This window comes from Pseudomyrmex gracilis, unplaced genomic scaffold (assembly GCF_002006095.1).
Source record: "Pseudomyrmex gracilis isolate BER0280 unplaced genomic scaffold, ASM200609v1 scaffold_115, whole genome shotgun sequence".
NCBI lineage: Eukaryota > Metazoa > Arthropoda > Insecta > Hymenoptera > Formicidae > Pseudomyrmex > Pseudomyrmex gracilis.
Window position 1 is genome coordinate 88880 of NW_018020699.1, and position 14627 is coordinate 103506.

The following is a 14627-nucleotide window of genomic DNA, read 5'->3' on the forward strand; positions in this document are numbered from 1 at the left end:
CCGACACCGAAAAAATTGTATTCTTGTTTTGAGGATATATCCCACTTACTTTAAGTATATTTTGTACTAAAATAGGCGCCAAGAAGAGTTTCTTATTTTAAGAGGAAAATCCTCTAAATAGCAATATTGATAAGAATATATACTGATTAGAATATAAAAAGCCTCTATATAGGGGCTAATTATCTTTATACCAAAACATACACCAAAAAAATTGTATTCTTGTTTTGAGAATATATCCCACTTACTTTAAGTATATTTTATACTAAAATAGGTGCCAAGAAGAGTTTCTTATTTTAAGAGGAAAATCCTCTAAATAGTAATATTGATAAAAATATATACTGATTAGAATATAAAAAGCCTCTATAGAAAAACATATATATCTCACTATCGAAAAAGACTATATTCTTCAATTAAGAATATATTCTTAATTTCAGAAGAATATCATCTAAACTCTTTAACAAGATTTTTTAAGTATAAAATCTTCTACTTACAAGAATATAATTTTTTCGGTGTATATATCTCACTATCGAAAAAGACTATATTCTTAATTTCAGAAGAATATCATCTAAAATCTTTAAGAAGATTTTTTAAGTATAAAATCTTCTACTTACGAGAATATAATTTTTTCGGTGTACATATCATCAATATTATTGATTGTATATATGTTCATTGTGTACGAAAAATGTTCGCGCGCACAAAAGTTTAAAATTCTATGACATAAAAGTGTTAAAAAAAAAAAGTGTAATCACGAAATTACACTTTTAATGATTCTTTGATTGTGACGTGTTATTTCGTTAAGTACTTATATTATAAGTGCCAGAGCAATGTATCAATCATCAATCAGTCTGGTATCAGTTCCTCTTTTTTAATTGCTCTTCTTTTCAAAAAATTTCGTTTAATTTTTTTTTTTTTTTTTTTAAGTGGAGCAGAGCGCTTGTTACGTGTATAAACTCTCTGTGTAAGTAGCGCGCGCGCGTTATCTAATACAAACCGCGACTTACGCGAGAGCGAGCACACGAGAACCGGGACGTTCCGCGATGAAAGGGAAATTCTCTGCGCCTTCTGCCCCGCTTCGCGATCCATGGAGATCGCGATGCGGTTCCGGTCGTTGATCCTAAGTATTCTCCCGTCCGTGGTAAGCAAGCGAGATCGCAAGTTTATCCTCCCCGCGTGCGACCGGCCGGCACGCCGCACGCTTATACTACTACTACTATTACTACTACTACCATATTAGTATATTACTACTACACTATCACTACTGCCTTACCCTACTCTAGGCTCCACCGCTCACCTTCACCTCGTCTCTTACTCAACGATTGGACCCTCGAGTCTCTCTACCCCCGTTGCGTAATCATTGTGCACAATCATTACCGAGTCGAATCGTCACTCGAGCGGAATAAATGCGCACCAAGCTAGAACCATGGTGGTATTATTACGGGCGCAATATAGTTGATCGCCGGGTGCGAAGTTCACGATGACCAGACACTCCAAGTCGATTAATCTTGGTTACCGCAGATTCTCGAGATTACACATGTGTCTCTTTTTTGTGTTTTTTTTTTATGCTATTCGAAATCCCTCTTTGATCACAATCTCTGATTACAAATTTTTTTTATACATTTTTTTTCAATAAATACTGATTACAGATCAGATTTTAAATAATTTATAAATGAAAGATTAGAAAGCATTTGTGCATTTGAAATTTCACAAGTTTTGATGCGGGCGGAGTATCTGTATAGGGTAAAAGACCCAATTACTGTCACCTGAATAATAAACTCTGGCGTTAGCGCGAATTGTTTTTACTATTTCCCGGTAAAAAATTTTCCATGTATAAAATTGTATGGACATATTTGGCATATATATATATATATATAAATTTGTATAATTAGATATAATAATTTTAATTTGTGTGTGTATAAGTATATATAATTATATATCAAAAATTTTTTAAAACTATAATAAAAATATAATTTTATATTATTTTTTGTATCTAACATGATACTAATAGAGTTATTTTGTAATTTGATGTGGAATATCTCTGAAGCCATTCTCTTAAAAAAAGAAATTCTCTGTGTATACAATTTTATGGACATATTCGGCACATATAAATTTGGATAATTAGATATAATAATTCTAATTTGTGTGTAAGTATATATGAAAAATTTTTTACCGCATTATTTATCAAAAACATGTGTTTTTCTTCTTATCTGGTATTATTCAATGTCTTTGATATAAGAAACAAAATAATACCGCCTCTCAAAATCTCTATTTTTATTTATAAATTTAACAATTAAAAAAGAACGATGCAAGAGCTATTACTGTCAACCCTAAAATGAAAGAAATGAGACAAGAATGTCGAGTGCTGAATTTTTTGTTATATTAATTGCACTTAAACTTCTATGTTACAATTTTTTTCATACAGAACTTTTTAGGATTTATTTAATATTTTAAATAAAATAGCTTAGGGTGACGGTAATTGGACAGGTGACAGTAATTGGGTCTTTTACCCTAGTACGCAATGACGACAAGCATATCGTAATTTTTCGATTATCTTAATTATCAAACTAAATACTTCTTCTTTTTTCTCGCAAACACGTTGTATGCTCGTTTATGCGTCTCAAGGTTAAGATCACGTCGATGCCGGAAAAAGCAACATCGGCTTCGAGCGCTTATCGGAGCTAGCTTCCATGTCAACTGTCAAGGACTTGGGTTTATCATTTTTCCGCATGTTGGCAGCTTATTAAACCGATACGGAAAATATATATTCACTGTTTTCACATCGATTCTTTCGCGTATCTTTACCACGTCAGTTATCACGTCAACGACAACAATCGAATCTTTGCGCGGAAACGTTGAATCTCGAAGAGAAATGTTTCTTGACATCTCACGTTCTTGCTTGTGAATCATCTATTGCTCGTATAATAAATAAATCAGTATCTAAATAAACCTAAAATTGGTAGGTTGTATATTCTAGGTTTAAATAATGTAATGTGCGAGCTCTTGTGAATAACAGTAACTTCTATAAGTACCCGAGAAAAAATGGATTAGATCTAACTTAAATTTAACGAAATAAAAAAAATGAAAAAATAGATCTAATTAGATCCAAATTAAATCTAAACAGATATAGAGTAGAGATCTAAATAAATATAAGCAGATCTATTAAATTTACACCTTTATATATTAACAAATCTACTCTTTTTTTAGATTTACTCAGATTTACTATAATTAAAACTACTCAGATTTAGTTAGATTTGAGCAGATCTGAACAGATCTGAGGTGATCTATTATAATAGATCTGAGTAGATCAAGAGTAGATCTAATAATAAATAAAAGTGTAAATTTCCATAGATTTACTTATATTTATTTAGATCTACTCTATATCTGTTTAGATTTAATTTGGATCTAATTAGATCTATTTTTCCATTTTTTTTTTTATCTTGTTAAATTTAAGTTAGATCTAATCCATTTTTTCCCGGGTATTCATTGAAATTTTGTTTTTGTACAGTTTTTTTTTTTTTTAATAAATAATAATAAAAGCAATTATATATCAAAGCTAAATATTTTAATTTATCTGTTTGATTTATCCATTCTCGCTATGCGATAAGCACTTCTCGTATACACTATATTTTATCGCTTTAACAATATTCTGTCCGTATTATCTCACATTTAAAGAAATTTCAAGCTATTGACGTATGAAAAAGCCGCGATTTGATTAATTGTATCAACGTAATGAAGAGATAATCTACGTAAGGAAAGTGTTGTTTTATACTGCGCAAGAAAGGGGAGGATCGATTTTTAACATAAGAAAAGTATATAACGAAGTACGAAAACATGTTTTGATCTTAACACGGTCCGTTGCAATATGGCACCGTCAATATCATCAAACGTTTTCTTTGAATGATGCATACACATATTTGTCTTTCTTTGAGAGGTCGTGATCTCCCGTAAATAACATTGCTCAAAATACACGCACTTTTATCATCATTATTCATTATCTCTCTGTTTTGCTTAGAATTCTTATACTTCTAGATAGTTTGTTTTTTTATGTGTGTGACCTCACATTGAAAAAGTTTTATTGTAAGAGTTGATTGTTTTATTTAAAAACAGTAAATGATATTTATCAAAAATTTATAAAGAAAATTTTACAACTGTTCTTTGCAATAAAAAAACAAAAAATTCATGTGACTCTTCTACAGATTTTTATAAATATGACAAAAAAGAGAAAAAGAGATCCTTTTTTTTTTTTTAACAAAGAAACAACTCTGTTGTGTGAAAAATGTGCGCAAAGTTAAGAAAATTAAAGATAAACTGTGTTTATAAAAGTTTTTATAAAAAACAGTTCTTTCTTTTATTGAACTCTTAGTTTCTATCTTTGAGAGATAATTTAGCGCGGCATCTCGCGTAGTTGTGTTAATGCGAATCTTTTACCGAATAACGACAATAAAACTGATTATATAAAAAAAGACGAAGAATCTCGAGAGTGACGAAAACGTGTTGTTATCGTTATCAGTTCGCTCTCTCCGTTGGCAAACATCTTTCCGCGTGAAAATACTCAATTGTTATCGTAATATGAGAATACCACATGTATGTGGATGGTACGATGATGACGACAACCAATAGGGTTCGTTGTCGTTGTGCCTTACCCCCGCACACGTGACCCCAACGGTTACACTACGTCATTATCACTATTGACTCCAGGAGGGCAAAATAATACATGATATTTACTAACGCGCGCGTTTAACAAAACACACTAACTTATTTTTTTTTTTGTTTTTTTTTGCGCGCGCTATCAAAACGTGACGTGCTCTCGCAAGCCGATTATCTCGACGTACCCGTAAATCATCCGCGTGACTTGTCAGTTCTTCTTTTATGTAGTACAACATGGTTTAAGGATAATTATTAGGTGTTTTCGCTTTTTTTTTGTATACAGCTAAAAACATACTTGTACAATAAAATATTTATAATTACTGAGCACTTCTTATATCTTAATTTTTTGAGGTTTAGTATGGAATAATTAATCCGCGTATGGGGAGAAAATCTAATTAATAGTGAAATATAAATTGAGCAAAATATAATAAATTTTGTCACGCGAGATTCAGTACTCACAGTGACCTGCCGAATGCTTTTTCAAACAAAGCATTCTACGTGATATTAAATATTTCTATTTAGAAAGCGAAGCAAAATATTTAAAACTGACATATATTTATACACATAACTCTATAAAATATAAAAAAATTACAGCTTTCCCTTCGTTTATATATACTTAAGTATATGGACTAATTATGAAAAACGATATTATAATAAGTGTTACATATATGCTAGAGTTTACCACTAGATGTACAGAAGAACATGAGATCGTTTTTATTTACAGTAATTGTTATATTCTTCTTCGTTTTAATGGAGGTGTATCACGTGGGCTAGAAACTTTACAGGTATTGTCCATGCTTTGTCTGGTCGGTCGTTTAGGAATTCTCTTCAGAAGTTCGCGACTAGATTCAGAGTCTCTACGTTCTCTCTTTCCGTTTACTGCTCATAAAAAAAAAAAAAAAAAACAGAAAAATATAAATTTGCAATATCACAGACAACGTCATGTAAATCATAAATGTAAGTTAACCTCTTAGGCACGGCTGAATTTTGCGCGGGGCTGTTTCTCTGTACGGCAGAGTTCAACGCGAATTACGTGTAAATGATACGGCACTGCAATGCGTAACGGATAATGCTGTTCTTTACACGAGTACATTGGAATGAAGTGTTTGATGATTAAATTATGAGAGATGGCATCCGCAAAAGCCACTATAGTGGCGCGTCGTACAGAAAGATGACATCCGCGAAAGCCACTATACTGGCACGTCGTACAGAAAGATGACATCCGCGAAAGCCACTATAGTGGCGCGTCGTACAGAAAGATGACATCCGCGAAAGCCACTATAGTGGCGCGTCGTACAGAAAGATGACATCCGCGAAAGCCACTATAGTGGCGCGTCGTACAGAAAGATGACATCCGCGAAAGCCACTATAGTGGCGCGTCGTACAGAAAGATGACATCCGCGAAAGCCACTATAGTGGCGCATAGTGCCTAAGAGGTTAAAAGTAAATCAATATACCACTCTCATCCAGATCATCTTTTCCTTTTGAACGTCCTTTCATAGATTTATATTCTTTTTTCACATCTTTCACATCTTTCAGCTTATCTTTTTTTATTTCTACATCCTTTACATACTTCTTGATGTCTTCCTTTTTCTTTTCAATATCTTTACTCCCTTTAAAATCACGTAGCATACTATCTTTCTTGGAACTATCTTTGACATCTTTCTCTTTTTTAATTTCCTTGTACTTATCTTTCTGATCTTTTACTTTTGTTTCTAATTCCTCTTTTCGTCGAGGTTTCAACATAAATTCCGTTTCTGGCAGATAAAAATCTATCTCGTGACTTGGAAATGGTAAATCTTCTTCCATGTCGTCCTATCGAAATCAATTTTTATATACAGAATAAAATAATCAGAGTTTATTTCTCTCACATAAAAGTGAGCTTACCAAACCTACAAGATCATACATAGATTCCAAATGATCCCAAATTAGCTTCAAAGAAACATCCTTATGAATGGCAGCACGAAATTTTTCCCATATGCACACCATATGAAAATACTTGTTAATACCTGAGAAACAATTCATGAGATCGCAGATGCATCAATTTGTTGTTGATGACAAATCCACAATTGTTTGTTTATAAACATTTGCAGTAGTAAACATAACCTCAAAAGACCCTTTCGTTTGCTTTCAACGTCTTACCAACTGGCTTGTGTCCGTTCATGGCAAAGAAGAGCTGAATCTCGTTCTCCACGTTCCATTCGATTTCGTCGATCGAATTTTCGGTTTGTTTCTCTTTGACAGCCATCTCGTGAATCTGCTTATGTCAAATCGTCCGTATGTTAATTTGCTCCTGATGTTGAATAATTTTTACTCTAAAATCAACATAGCAAAACTTGTAGTATTATATAATATGGTATAAACATACTCTACACATGTATGTGTAGTGATATTACTTCCACATTTACAAAAACATATAAATGATATTTCTTCGAAGTTCGTCACACAATCGTTTTTTCTTTCTTTTTCTATTCCCTTGCTTATCTTTGCTATATAACGTACCAGAGAGAAGGCGTGGTTTGGAGAAGAAGACTGAGAACGCCCAGGGCCACAAGAGAATGTGTACTAGCTTTACCACCCAGTAAACCAGCGCAATTGTTCACGGATGGTGCATATTTGCAACTACGTAATCGTGTCCGCAAACAAACTTGTCGGTACGTACACTATGACCAACCGATAGACGTATAATATATAGACTGCGCGTTTGGCTGAAAAGATGTCTTCAACGTTGAGAGAGACAACATACTTTGAATAGTAACCCCTTCTCTGTCTATCATTTACCCCACTACTTTGCTAGACAAAGATGAGGCTACTATTCAACACCAGCTGTCTCTCTCTCCACGTTGAAGACATTTTCTTAACATGGCAAAGGTAGGGAACGCGCAGTCTATATATATTATACGTCTATGGACCAACCGTGAACGTGGTTCCATTCCGTGCTATGTTCACAACCGTGCGGTTCTCTTCCGTGCTGTGTGCGCGAGTCTAAAGCCCCTTGCACAATGGAAGGAATAGCGATAGCGATAGAAATAACACAGTTTTTAACACTGAATTCCACCTCGTCGGAAATTTTATCGCTATTGCTTAATCCGATTTTCTGATCCGCATTGATACATGTGTAGTTTTGTATGTTAGATTCCGCTGTTCCTACATTTATTTTTAAATATAAACTCTTTAAAACTTTTGTTATTTCTATCGCTATCGCTATTCCGTCCATTGTGCAAGGGGCTTTAAACCCGGTTCACAGTCGAATTTTACATCACGTAACAGAGGAAGAAAGGAAAAACAACACGTGACTCAAATCACGTGACTTTATTTAAGTCACGTTACAAACTTGACTAAAGTCTCGTGACAAAGAGGTGAAAAAAACAACACGTGACTAACGTCACGTGACTTTCCTGTAGTCACATGTCTTTAAAAACGCAACTGAAGTGAAGTCACGTGACGGGAGGGGGGGGAGGAAGAAAATCCAAAACGTGACTAAAGTCACATGATGATTGCTAGTTAGGGTAGTACGGCGTCCGTTTGCGTTACTGCTACGGAATTGCCTCGTACTTTCAGCTTCCCGCGCCCGCGAAACGAATTTTTATCAACGCACGTGCGTATAACACGGAATAGAACCGTGTCCACCGCACGTAGCACGGAATAGAACCATGTCCATGTTTGGACAAGTCGCTCGTGGACATGCGTTAGCTTATGTGGCGGAAAATCGATCGATTAAAACTCTTATGAGCCTGGCCGCTCTCTCTTCTTCTCTCCGATAGCGATAACTCTGATATATCGTATATTTACAAAAGTTTCAACGTTTTACCCGCAATTGCAGTCAAGTGCGGCAAGCGTCAAAACGACAAAGCTCTTACGTTTTACAGTTGGTAATATTCGTGCGGTGCGGTTTTCTTTGAACTCTACCATAGTATCACATATCGATATATCGATGTACGTCGATATATCGACTGAGTATATCAAACGACGCATGGTATCTTAAGATTGAGATGATTGTACACATTATCTCTGTGGATACAAATTATCTACTGGGATAATCACTCGATACTCAACAAGAATCGAAGAGATGGAGTCTATATAGATCGAAAGTCTTATTGTGTGATTTGCCACAGTAATATCGACATAACTTTATGTCTGGCGTAAAGACATCGTAAACGATGCTTTCAGTTGTTTCCAGGGAGATTATCCTTTCCAGAACAGGTTTTAGTACAGATTTGTGTAAAACGCACGCCGTGTGTGTAAACTAAGTGTGACAAACAAAAAAGTAAAAAAACTCAATTGTCTTCTTCCGGAAAGGTAAAATTTAAAATTAAAAATTTGTTCGTTAAAACATATTTAATTTTGATGTGCGTAAAGCTCCGACAATTTAAAAAAATATTTAACAATGGCTCTTAGAAGCAGACACAGAGGTGCAAATTTTAACTTTGTTTATTGTAAAAGTAAAACAGGTTTTCGACCTGTGGTTTCGGTCATTTTCATATTTAATTTTCTATTCGTTTCTATTTTTCTTTTTCGCGTGTCATCGATTATATACAAGGAGCGAAATATTTCTGTGATAATCTTTCTGTGATGAAAGATGTTTATTAATGATGTTATACTCTTATCTGCTTTATCGCCGGAAATATCGACGTCCGATTCGCATTTTTATCGCGAAATAGCATCATCATAATGCCAGAGCCAGAAGTGAATTTATCGGCGACAATCGCGTATATTCCTTATCGCGACAGCCGTGGGGCGGGTTTGTGCAAGTCCCACAGGTGAAATGATCAAAGTTCGCTTAGATGTGCCGCCGCGCGCCACTCGTGGCCTGTCCGCGTCAATTTCCACGTAATATGTCACGGAGAAGGTGCGGAGAATTGGTGCGGGGGACGTCTTTGATCTTGCAGTTTCCGCCCGGTTCCCCGGCGGTGGTGTGCACCACCACCGTGGGCTCGACGACCACCTTCCGAAAACCCACCCTTCGAGTCACGCGCCACGTATGCGCCGAGACAAGGGTGGCCAGATCCAATTTTATTGTTTGCACGCTTAGGCGCAGCCGAATTACACGATTGTAAGCGTAACGCGGAAATTATTCGCCCTCCGGGGGCGAATATAAGGTGCGAAATTCTCTGTTGCTCTCCGCATTGAGGAAATTTCACATACATGTGCGTGTAAGAATCATAGAAATAAAAAAAGCGTAGCGTTAGTAAAGATTATTAAAATTTATGCAAAAAAATTTAACGGGGGAAGATTTGATTTGTATCAAAATCAAATCTCTTCTGCTCGTAACACGCGCAAATATCGACACTTGGCAAATTCAAATTGAATTGAACTCTGCAAAATTATGATCTGAAAATCTAAATAGAGCGAAAGTTTAAGAGCGCGAAGAAGAACGGGAAGAAGAATTGCGCGCGCGAGAGAGTTTGACTTGCCGGGATTCATACTTGCAGTGATCATAGATCATTCCATTGTATCCAAAGGGGGTGTGTACACACATTATAACAGGAGCATAATGGCAAACGCCAGTGTGTACACACACAGCGCGGGGGGGATGCGCGGCAACACACAGAATGTGCGGTGTTTGGTCTCCATTAATTTCGGATCGACTGGATAGTTACTGCAGGCCACCTCTCTCTTGTATCTCTCTTTTTTTTTTTTTATGGAGCCATATGTCCGCCGTGCGTCCCCGCGCTTATTTGTCAGCGATCTCGCAATCTGCCGACCCGTTGTGATTTGATGGAGGCAGTCAAAACACACACGGGGAACCGTTTTTCCACAAACTGCAAACGCGTCCTCGTCGAATCTTGAAAATTTCAGGTGTCAGCGTTAGGAAAAAAATAAACAGATATTTTCGTTTCACAAAATAGGAAATTAAACATACCTGTTTGTTTTTTTTTTTATTTTTTTTTTTTTATTTTTACATTCATTTTTCAAATTCGCGCAACTGTTTCATAAAAAAAACTACAGATACATACAAGCGATCGTTGAGCTCACGTACGATCGTTTGTGTGTATTAACTGGGCCATTATGAACCAATGTTGCAGAGGATGTTGTGTGCGGTAAAAAACAATGTTGAAGCAAAATCGTTTCGACTATTTATTTAGTCATCTTCAGTTGCAAGACTATGTACGCTTCTAAATTGACAAAGATTAAATTATGTGTGTGTGTTTGAATGTTTAGTACAAACTCACATACAATCTCTATCAAAAATAAAAATAGTATTAAAAAAAATGAATTATCCTAAAAATGTATAATGTTATTTACCAATTTATACAGAAAATATGAATAATATTATGTTTAAAAAATCCACCAATTTGTTTGATTATAAAACAAATGGGGCGCGGATTCAATGGCAATGATTAAAAAAAAAAAAAAAGTATCGGTTCAAAACCACTCCCGTACATCTCGTACAAGGAATACCGTAAATTTAGCTGAAATAGCATTCGGAATCCTATCTCAATAACGAGAATCAAACGATAATACTTCCCTTGGTATCAATAAGTCAATGAAGCATCAGAGCGTACCGTCATCTCGCGGACGAGAGATCGCGTAATGTACGAACAGTGACGTAGAAAATTGCGGTGTTATTCCACGAGGAGGAGGTTTAAGGCGGAGGGGGGACTGCGCTCCGCAGACAAGGGTCGGGGCAGAAAATACCGTAAGGGCGAGAAGGATGCGGACATCCCCCACGGCGCGTATCATAATATCAATGGCTGGGTGGCGATGATCGCGTCACATTAGCAGTCGAGCGTTCTATGAGCTATCGCCGCAACACGCGACTGTGTGTATATGTGTGCGTGTATTCGTTTTGCGCGCGTATCTCGGTAGTGGTGGACGGGCGTCACCCCAACTGAGCCTTCGGATGTAAAATAAACGACACCTAATTATACGCGGCCCGTCTGCGTGAAAAGGGACGGCCGGCCGGCCGCCCGACCTGGAAGACCCCGCAAGTGCGTGCGAAGGTGGCCGTCTGCTTAATGAGATTATACAAAATTATACAATTTAGATTGATCGTTCAGCGCGCGGCGATATTTATGAGAGCAGAAAGAATGCGTTTGATATTTTGTATGATATTTTTTTAGATATCGAGATGTATATTCGATTGTTTGATTTTCTCTCCTGCGGTAGTTAACGCCTACGTTGAATTTTATGACCTGTTCTTTAGATGCAACCCTTTGGTTTCGCTATATGATAATTTGTTTGAAACATTACTATCGAAGATCGACGAACACTTTGCGCTCATCTCTTATTGCGCTCGGTCGGTAGTTATTTTTAGAATGTTTACGAAGTTAATAAAAATTGGTTTTTCTTATATAGAAAAAGTATCGATATTTAATGTCAAACGTCTTTCCATCGAATAACGTCTTTCTTTCTCTCTCGATAAACAGATCTTTGAAAGAAACCATAAATATCTTTTGTTGGCGAATTTCATATTTTCCCGCGTATCCGCGCAAAAATCTCGCTGTATATATAGATAGATAGCGACGTACTTCGACATCTGGATGTAGTCCGTAATATATGGAGGTGTCTGCGTAACCGCGCTCGTATTTTTTTTTTTTTTTTTTTGTCCCCAGCTTCGCGGCCTGCCAAGGGGGTGGCAAGCCATGGGTGTGCCGGCGATGATTAATTAGCGTTTGATGAATATGTATGAGAGAAAGGCGACCGCGACTCTGACGTACACACACACACACACACATGCGTACATATATGCGAACATGTTACGTCGCGGCGGATACACATCCCTCGCGTTACAATAACGTACCCCCTTTGCGTTTCAACCCTCGACCGACGCTTCGCGTTTCACCTCGACGGATTCTGCGAGTCCCTCCGTGAGCTGTTTAACGATTCGTTCTCTATGTGAGATAGCGTCGGTTAACGTTATATAACGCGATGATCTACGTTGTCTCTATAAATCTGCGTGAAAAAAATCACCGAGTAGACACAGAAGCGAAATAAGAGAGAGAGAGTTGACAAATAATATCACGTACTACCTATCTGTATGTAAGAAAACAACAGAAGTTACAAATTTTAATTATATTTTGTTCGTGCCACAGCAAGAGCTTCACATAACTTATGGATAATTTTCGAAATGTTTATGTGTGTATTGTTTGCACATTTAAATATAGACAACTATTGTCTACTTTTTATATTACACCGAAAAAATTATATTCTCGTAAGTAGAAGATTTTATACTTAAAAAATCTTCTTAAAGATTTTAGATGATATTCTTCTTAAATTAAGAATATATTCTTTATTTAAGAATATAGTCTTTTTCGATAGTGAGATATATATGTTTTTCTATATAGAGGCTTTTTATATTCTAATTAGTATATATTCTTATCAATATTACTATTTAGAGGATTTTCCTCTTAAAATAAGAAACTCTTCTTGGCGCCTATTTTAGTGTAAAATATACTTAAAGTAAGTGAGATATATCCTCAAAACAAGAATACAATTTTTTCGGTGTACATGTACAAGATATATATATTAACACCTAGTTTTATGACGAGTACTTGAAGAGAGCAAGAAATATACAAAATCTGAAACATTAAGTGAATTACAAACACACTGTATAATTTCAATAATAATTTGATAATCGTGATAAGATAAAAAAGAAATAGAGTATTGTGTAAAGCGACAGATTAAAAAAAAATCGTTTACGTCGATATTTCCAATCGAATGAGCATATTCGACGTACGCTCTCGATACGTGCAATACAACGCGTTGTTTTCGCACCGGTGGCGAAATATCGGACGTGGGTGGTGGTGGGTAGGAAGCCGAGGGGTTTAGATTTCGCCGAAACGCGGAGGCTGAAAGGCTGCGCCGCGCGCGTGGATTGTTCGCGCCGCGAAGAGAACAATGCAAACAATGGCCGGGACGTAGCGCTGCGGTGAGCCCGGGCTTACGCGGCGAATACAATTACATTATGAACTCGATTACCATTTAAATGGAAACAAACGTGAAATGCTAAAATACACCGGGGCGAGCTTGGCCGCGCGACGCACACGAAACCGCGCGCGAGAGCACACCCCCCCCTCGATCATCGGTATGCAAATTGTGCACGAGCATTGTATACAGAATGTTCCGCGACTTATCAAAAAATATTTCACGCGCGCGGACTTTTTAATGTATCGAAATCGTTTTTTTTTTTTTTCTTTACAATAACACCGGTTAATCAATTTTAGTGTATGTGTGGGAGGTATAGAAAATCCATTCTTTTTTTTAAAACAAAATCATTCGATATGATAAAAAAACTTCTATTAATTATTTATGTTGAAAAATAGTATATTAATTACCACTGTTTTCACGGAAAGGTTGGACAGAATATTTAATGATAAACCAGAGAAAGAGAAAGAGAGTAGAAATTTTAGTAAGAGTCTGGAGGGAAAAAGAAAAAAGGGAGAAGGAATAAGGAAGCAAATTAATACAAACTCTTTCTGGTCAACAAGAAGAAGAAGAAAGCTAGAGGTTAATCTCCCGATTGGGAGAAGTTATAGGAGATAGAGAATAAATTTAAGTGTCAAGTTGTAAGATATGCGTGGATTTCAGAAGGACAATGTTAGAAGGACAATTAAGTGCAATTTAGATGTAAGTTAACTAAGATAATGTACAAAGTAGAAGTAGTTAGGATGAGAAAACGATATTGTGTAGGTTGGGAGAATGGGAGACGTTAAGGTATGGATGGATGGATGATATTAGAAAGCTTGTAAACCAAGTCCTCTTCTTGGCCCGGAAGGCTGTGATGTGAATAAATAAATAATACTACTGTTTACACACAAATAATATATTTCAATGATTTTGCAGCGACGATGTAAAACTCGAAATAGGATAAACTAAAGATGTTTTTTTTACTTGATAAATTAAATCTTAGCATACACCGAAAAAAATTGTATTCTTGTTTTGAGGATATCCCACTTACTTTAAGTATATTTTATACTAAAATAGGCGCCAAGAAGAGTTTCTTATTTTAAGAGGAAAATTCTCTAAATAGTAATATTGAT

General features: G+C 36.1%; 2 protein-coding genes across 5 annotated transcripts in view; one reads left to right on the plus strand and one right to left on the minus strand.

Moving 5' to 3' along the window:
* Positions 1 to 14627, plus strand: part of LOC109856352 (uncharacterized protein C1orf194) — a 71215-nt gene that overhangs the window by 50457 nt on the left and 6131 nt on the right. The gene's annotated exons all lie outside the window — the stretch shown is intronic.
* On the minus strand, positions 5194 to 7305 carry LOC109856351 (MRG/MORF4L-binding protein-like). 4 transcript variants are annotated; one of them, XM_020431499.1, is made up of 5 exons: positions 7041 to 7140; positions 6787 to 6959; positions 6541 to 6653; positions 6102 to 6459; positions 5194 to 5523 (listed from the first exon to the last, which is right to left on the minus strand). In XM_020431499.1, exons 2-5 carry the CDS (start codon positions 6890 to 6892, stop codon positions 5375 to 5377), a joined length of 726 nt encoding a protein of 241 aa, XP_020287088.1. In that variant the 5' UTR covers positions 6893 to 6959; positions 7041 to 7140; the 3' UTR covers positions 5194 to 5374. The 4 variants fall into 4 exon arrangements, with proteins under 4 accessions (XP_020287088.1, XP_020287085.1, XP_020287084.1 ...); XM_020431496.1 differs by lacking the exon at positions 7041 to 7140 and adding an exon at positions 7147 to 7305 and having other exon boundaries at positions 5197 to 5523; positions 6532 to 6653; XM_020431495.1 differs by having other exon boundaries at positions 5197 to 5523; positions 6532 to 6653.

Excerpts from the sequence above, each read along its gene's own strand:
- LOC109856351 (XM_020431496.1), bottom strand. The coding sequence starts at position 6,892 with ATGGCTGTCAAAGAGAAACAAACCGAAAATTCGATCGACGAAATCGAA. Across the intron at positions 6,460-6,531 it reads TGTATGATCTTGTAGGTTTG|GACGACATGGAAGAAGATTT; the intron begins GTAAGCTCACTT and ends TGATTTCGATAG. Across the intron at positions 5,524-6,101 it reads AGATGATCTGGATGAGAGTG|TAAACGGAAAGAGAGAACGT; the intron begins GTATATTGATTT and ends TTTTATGAGCAG.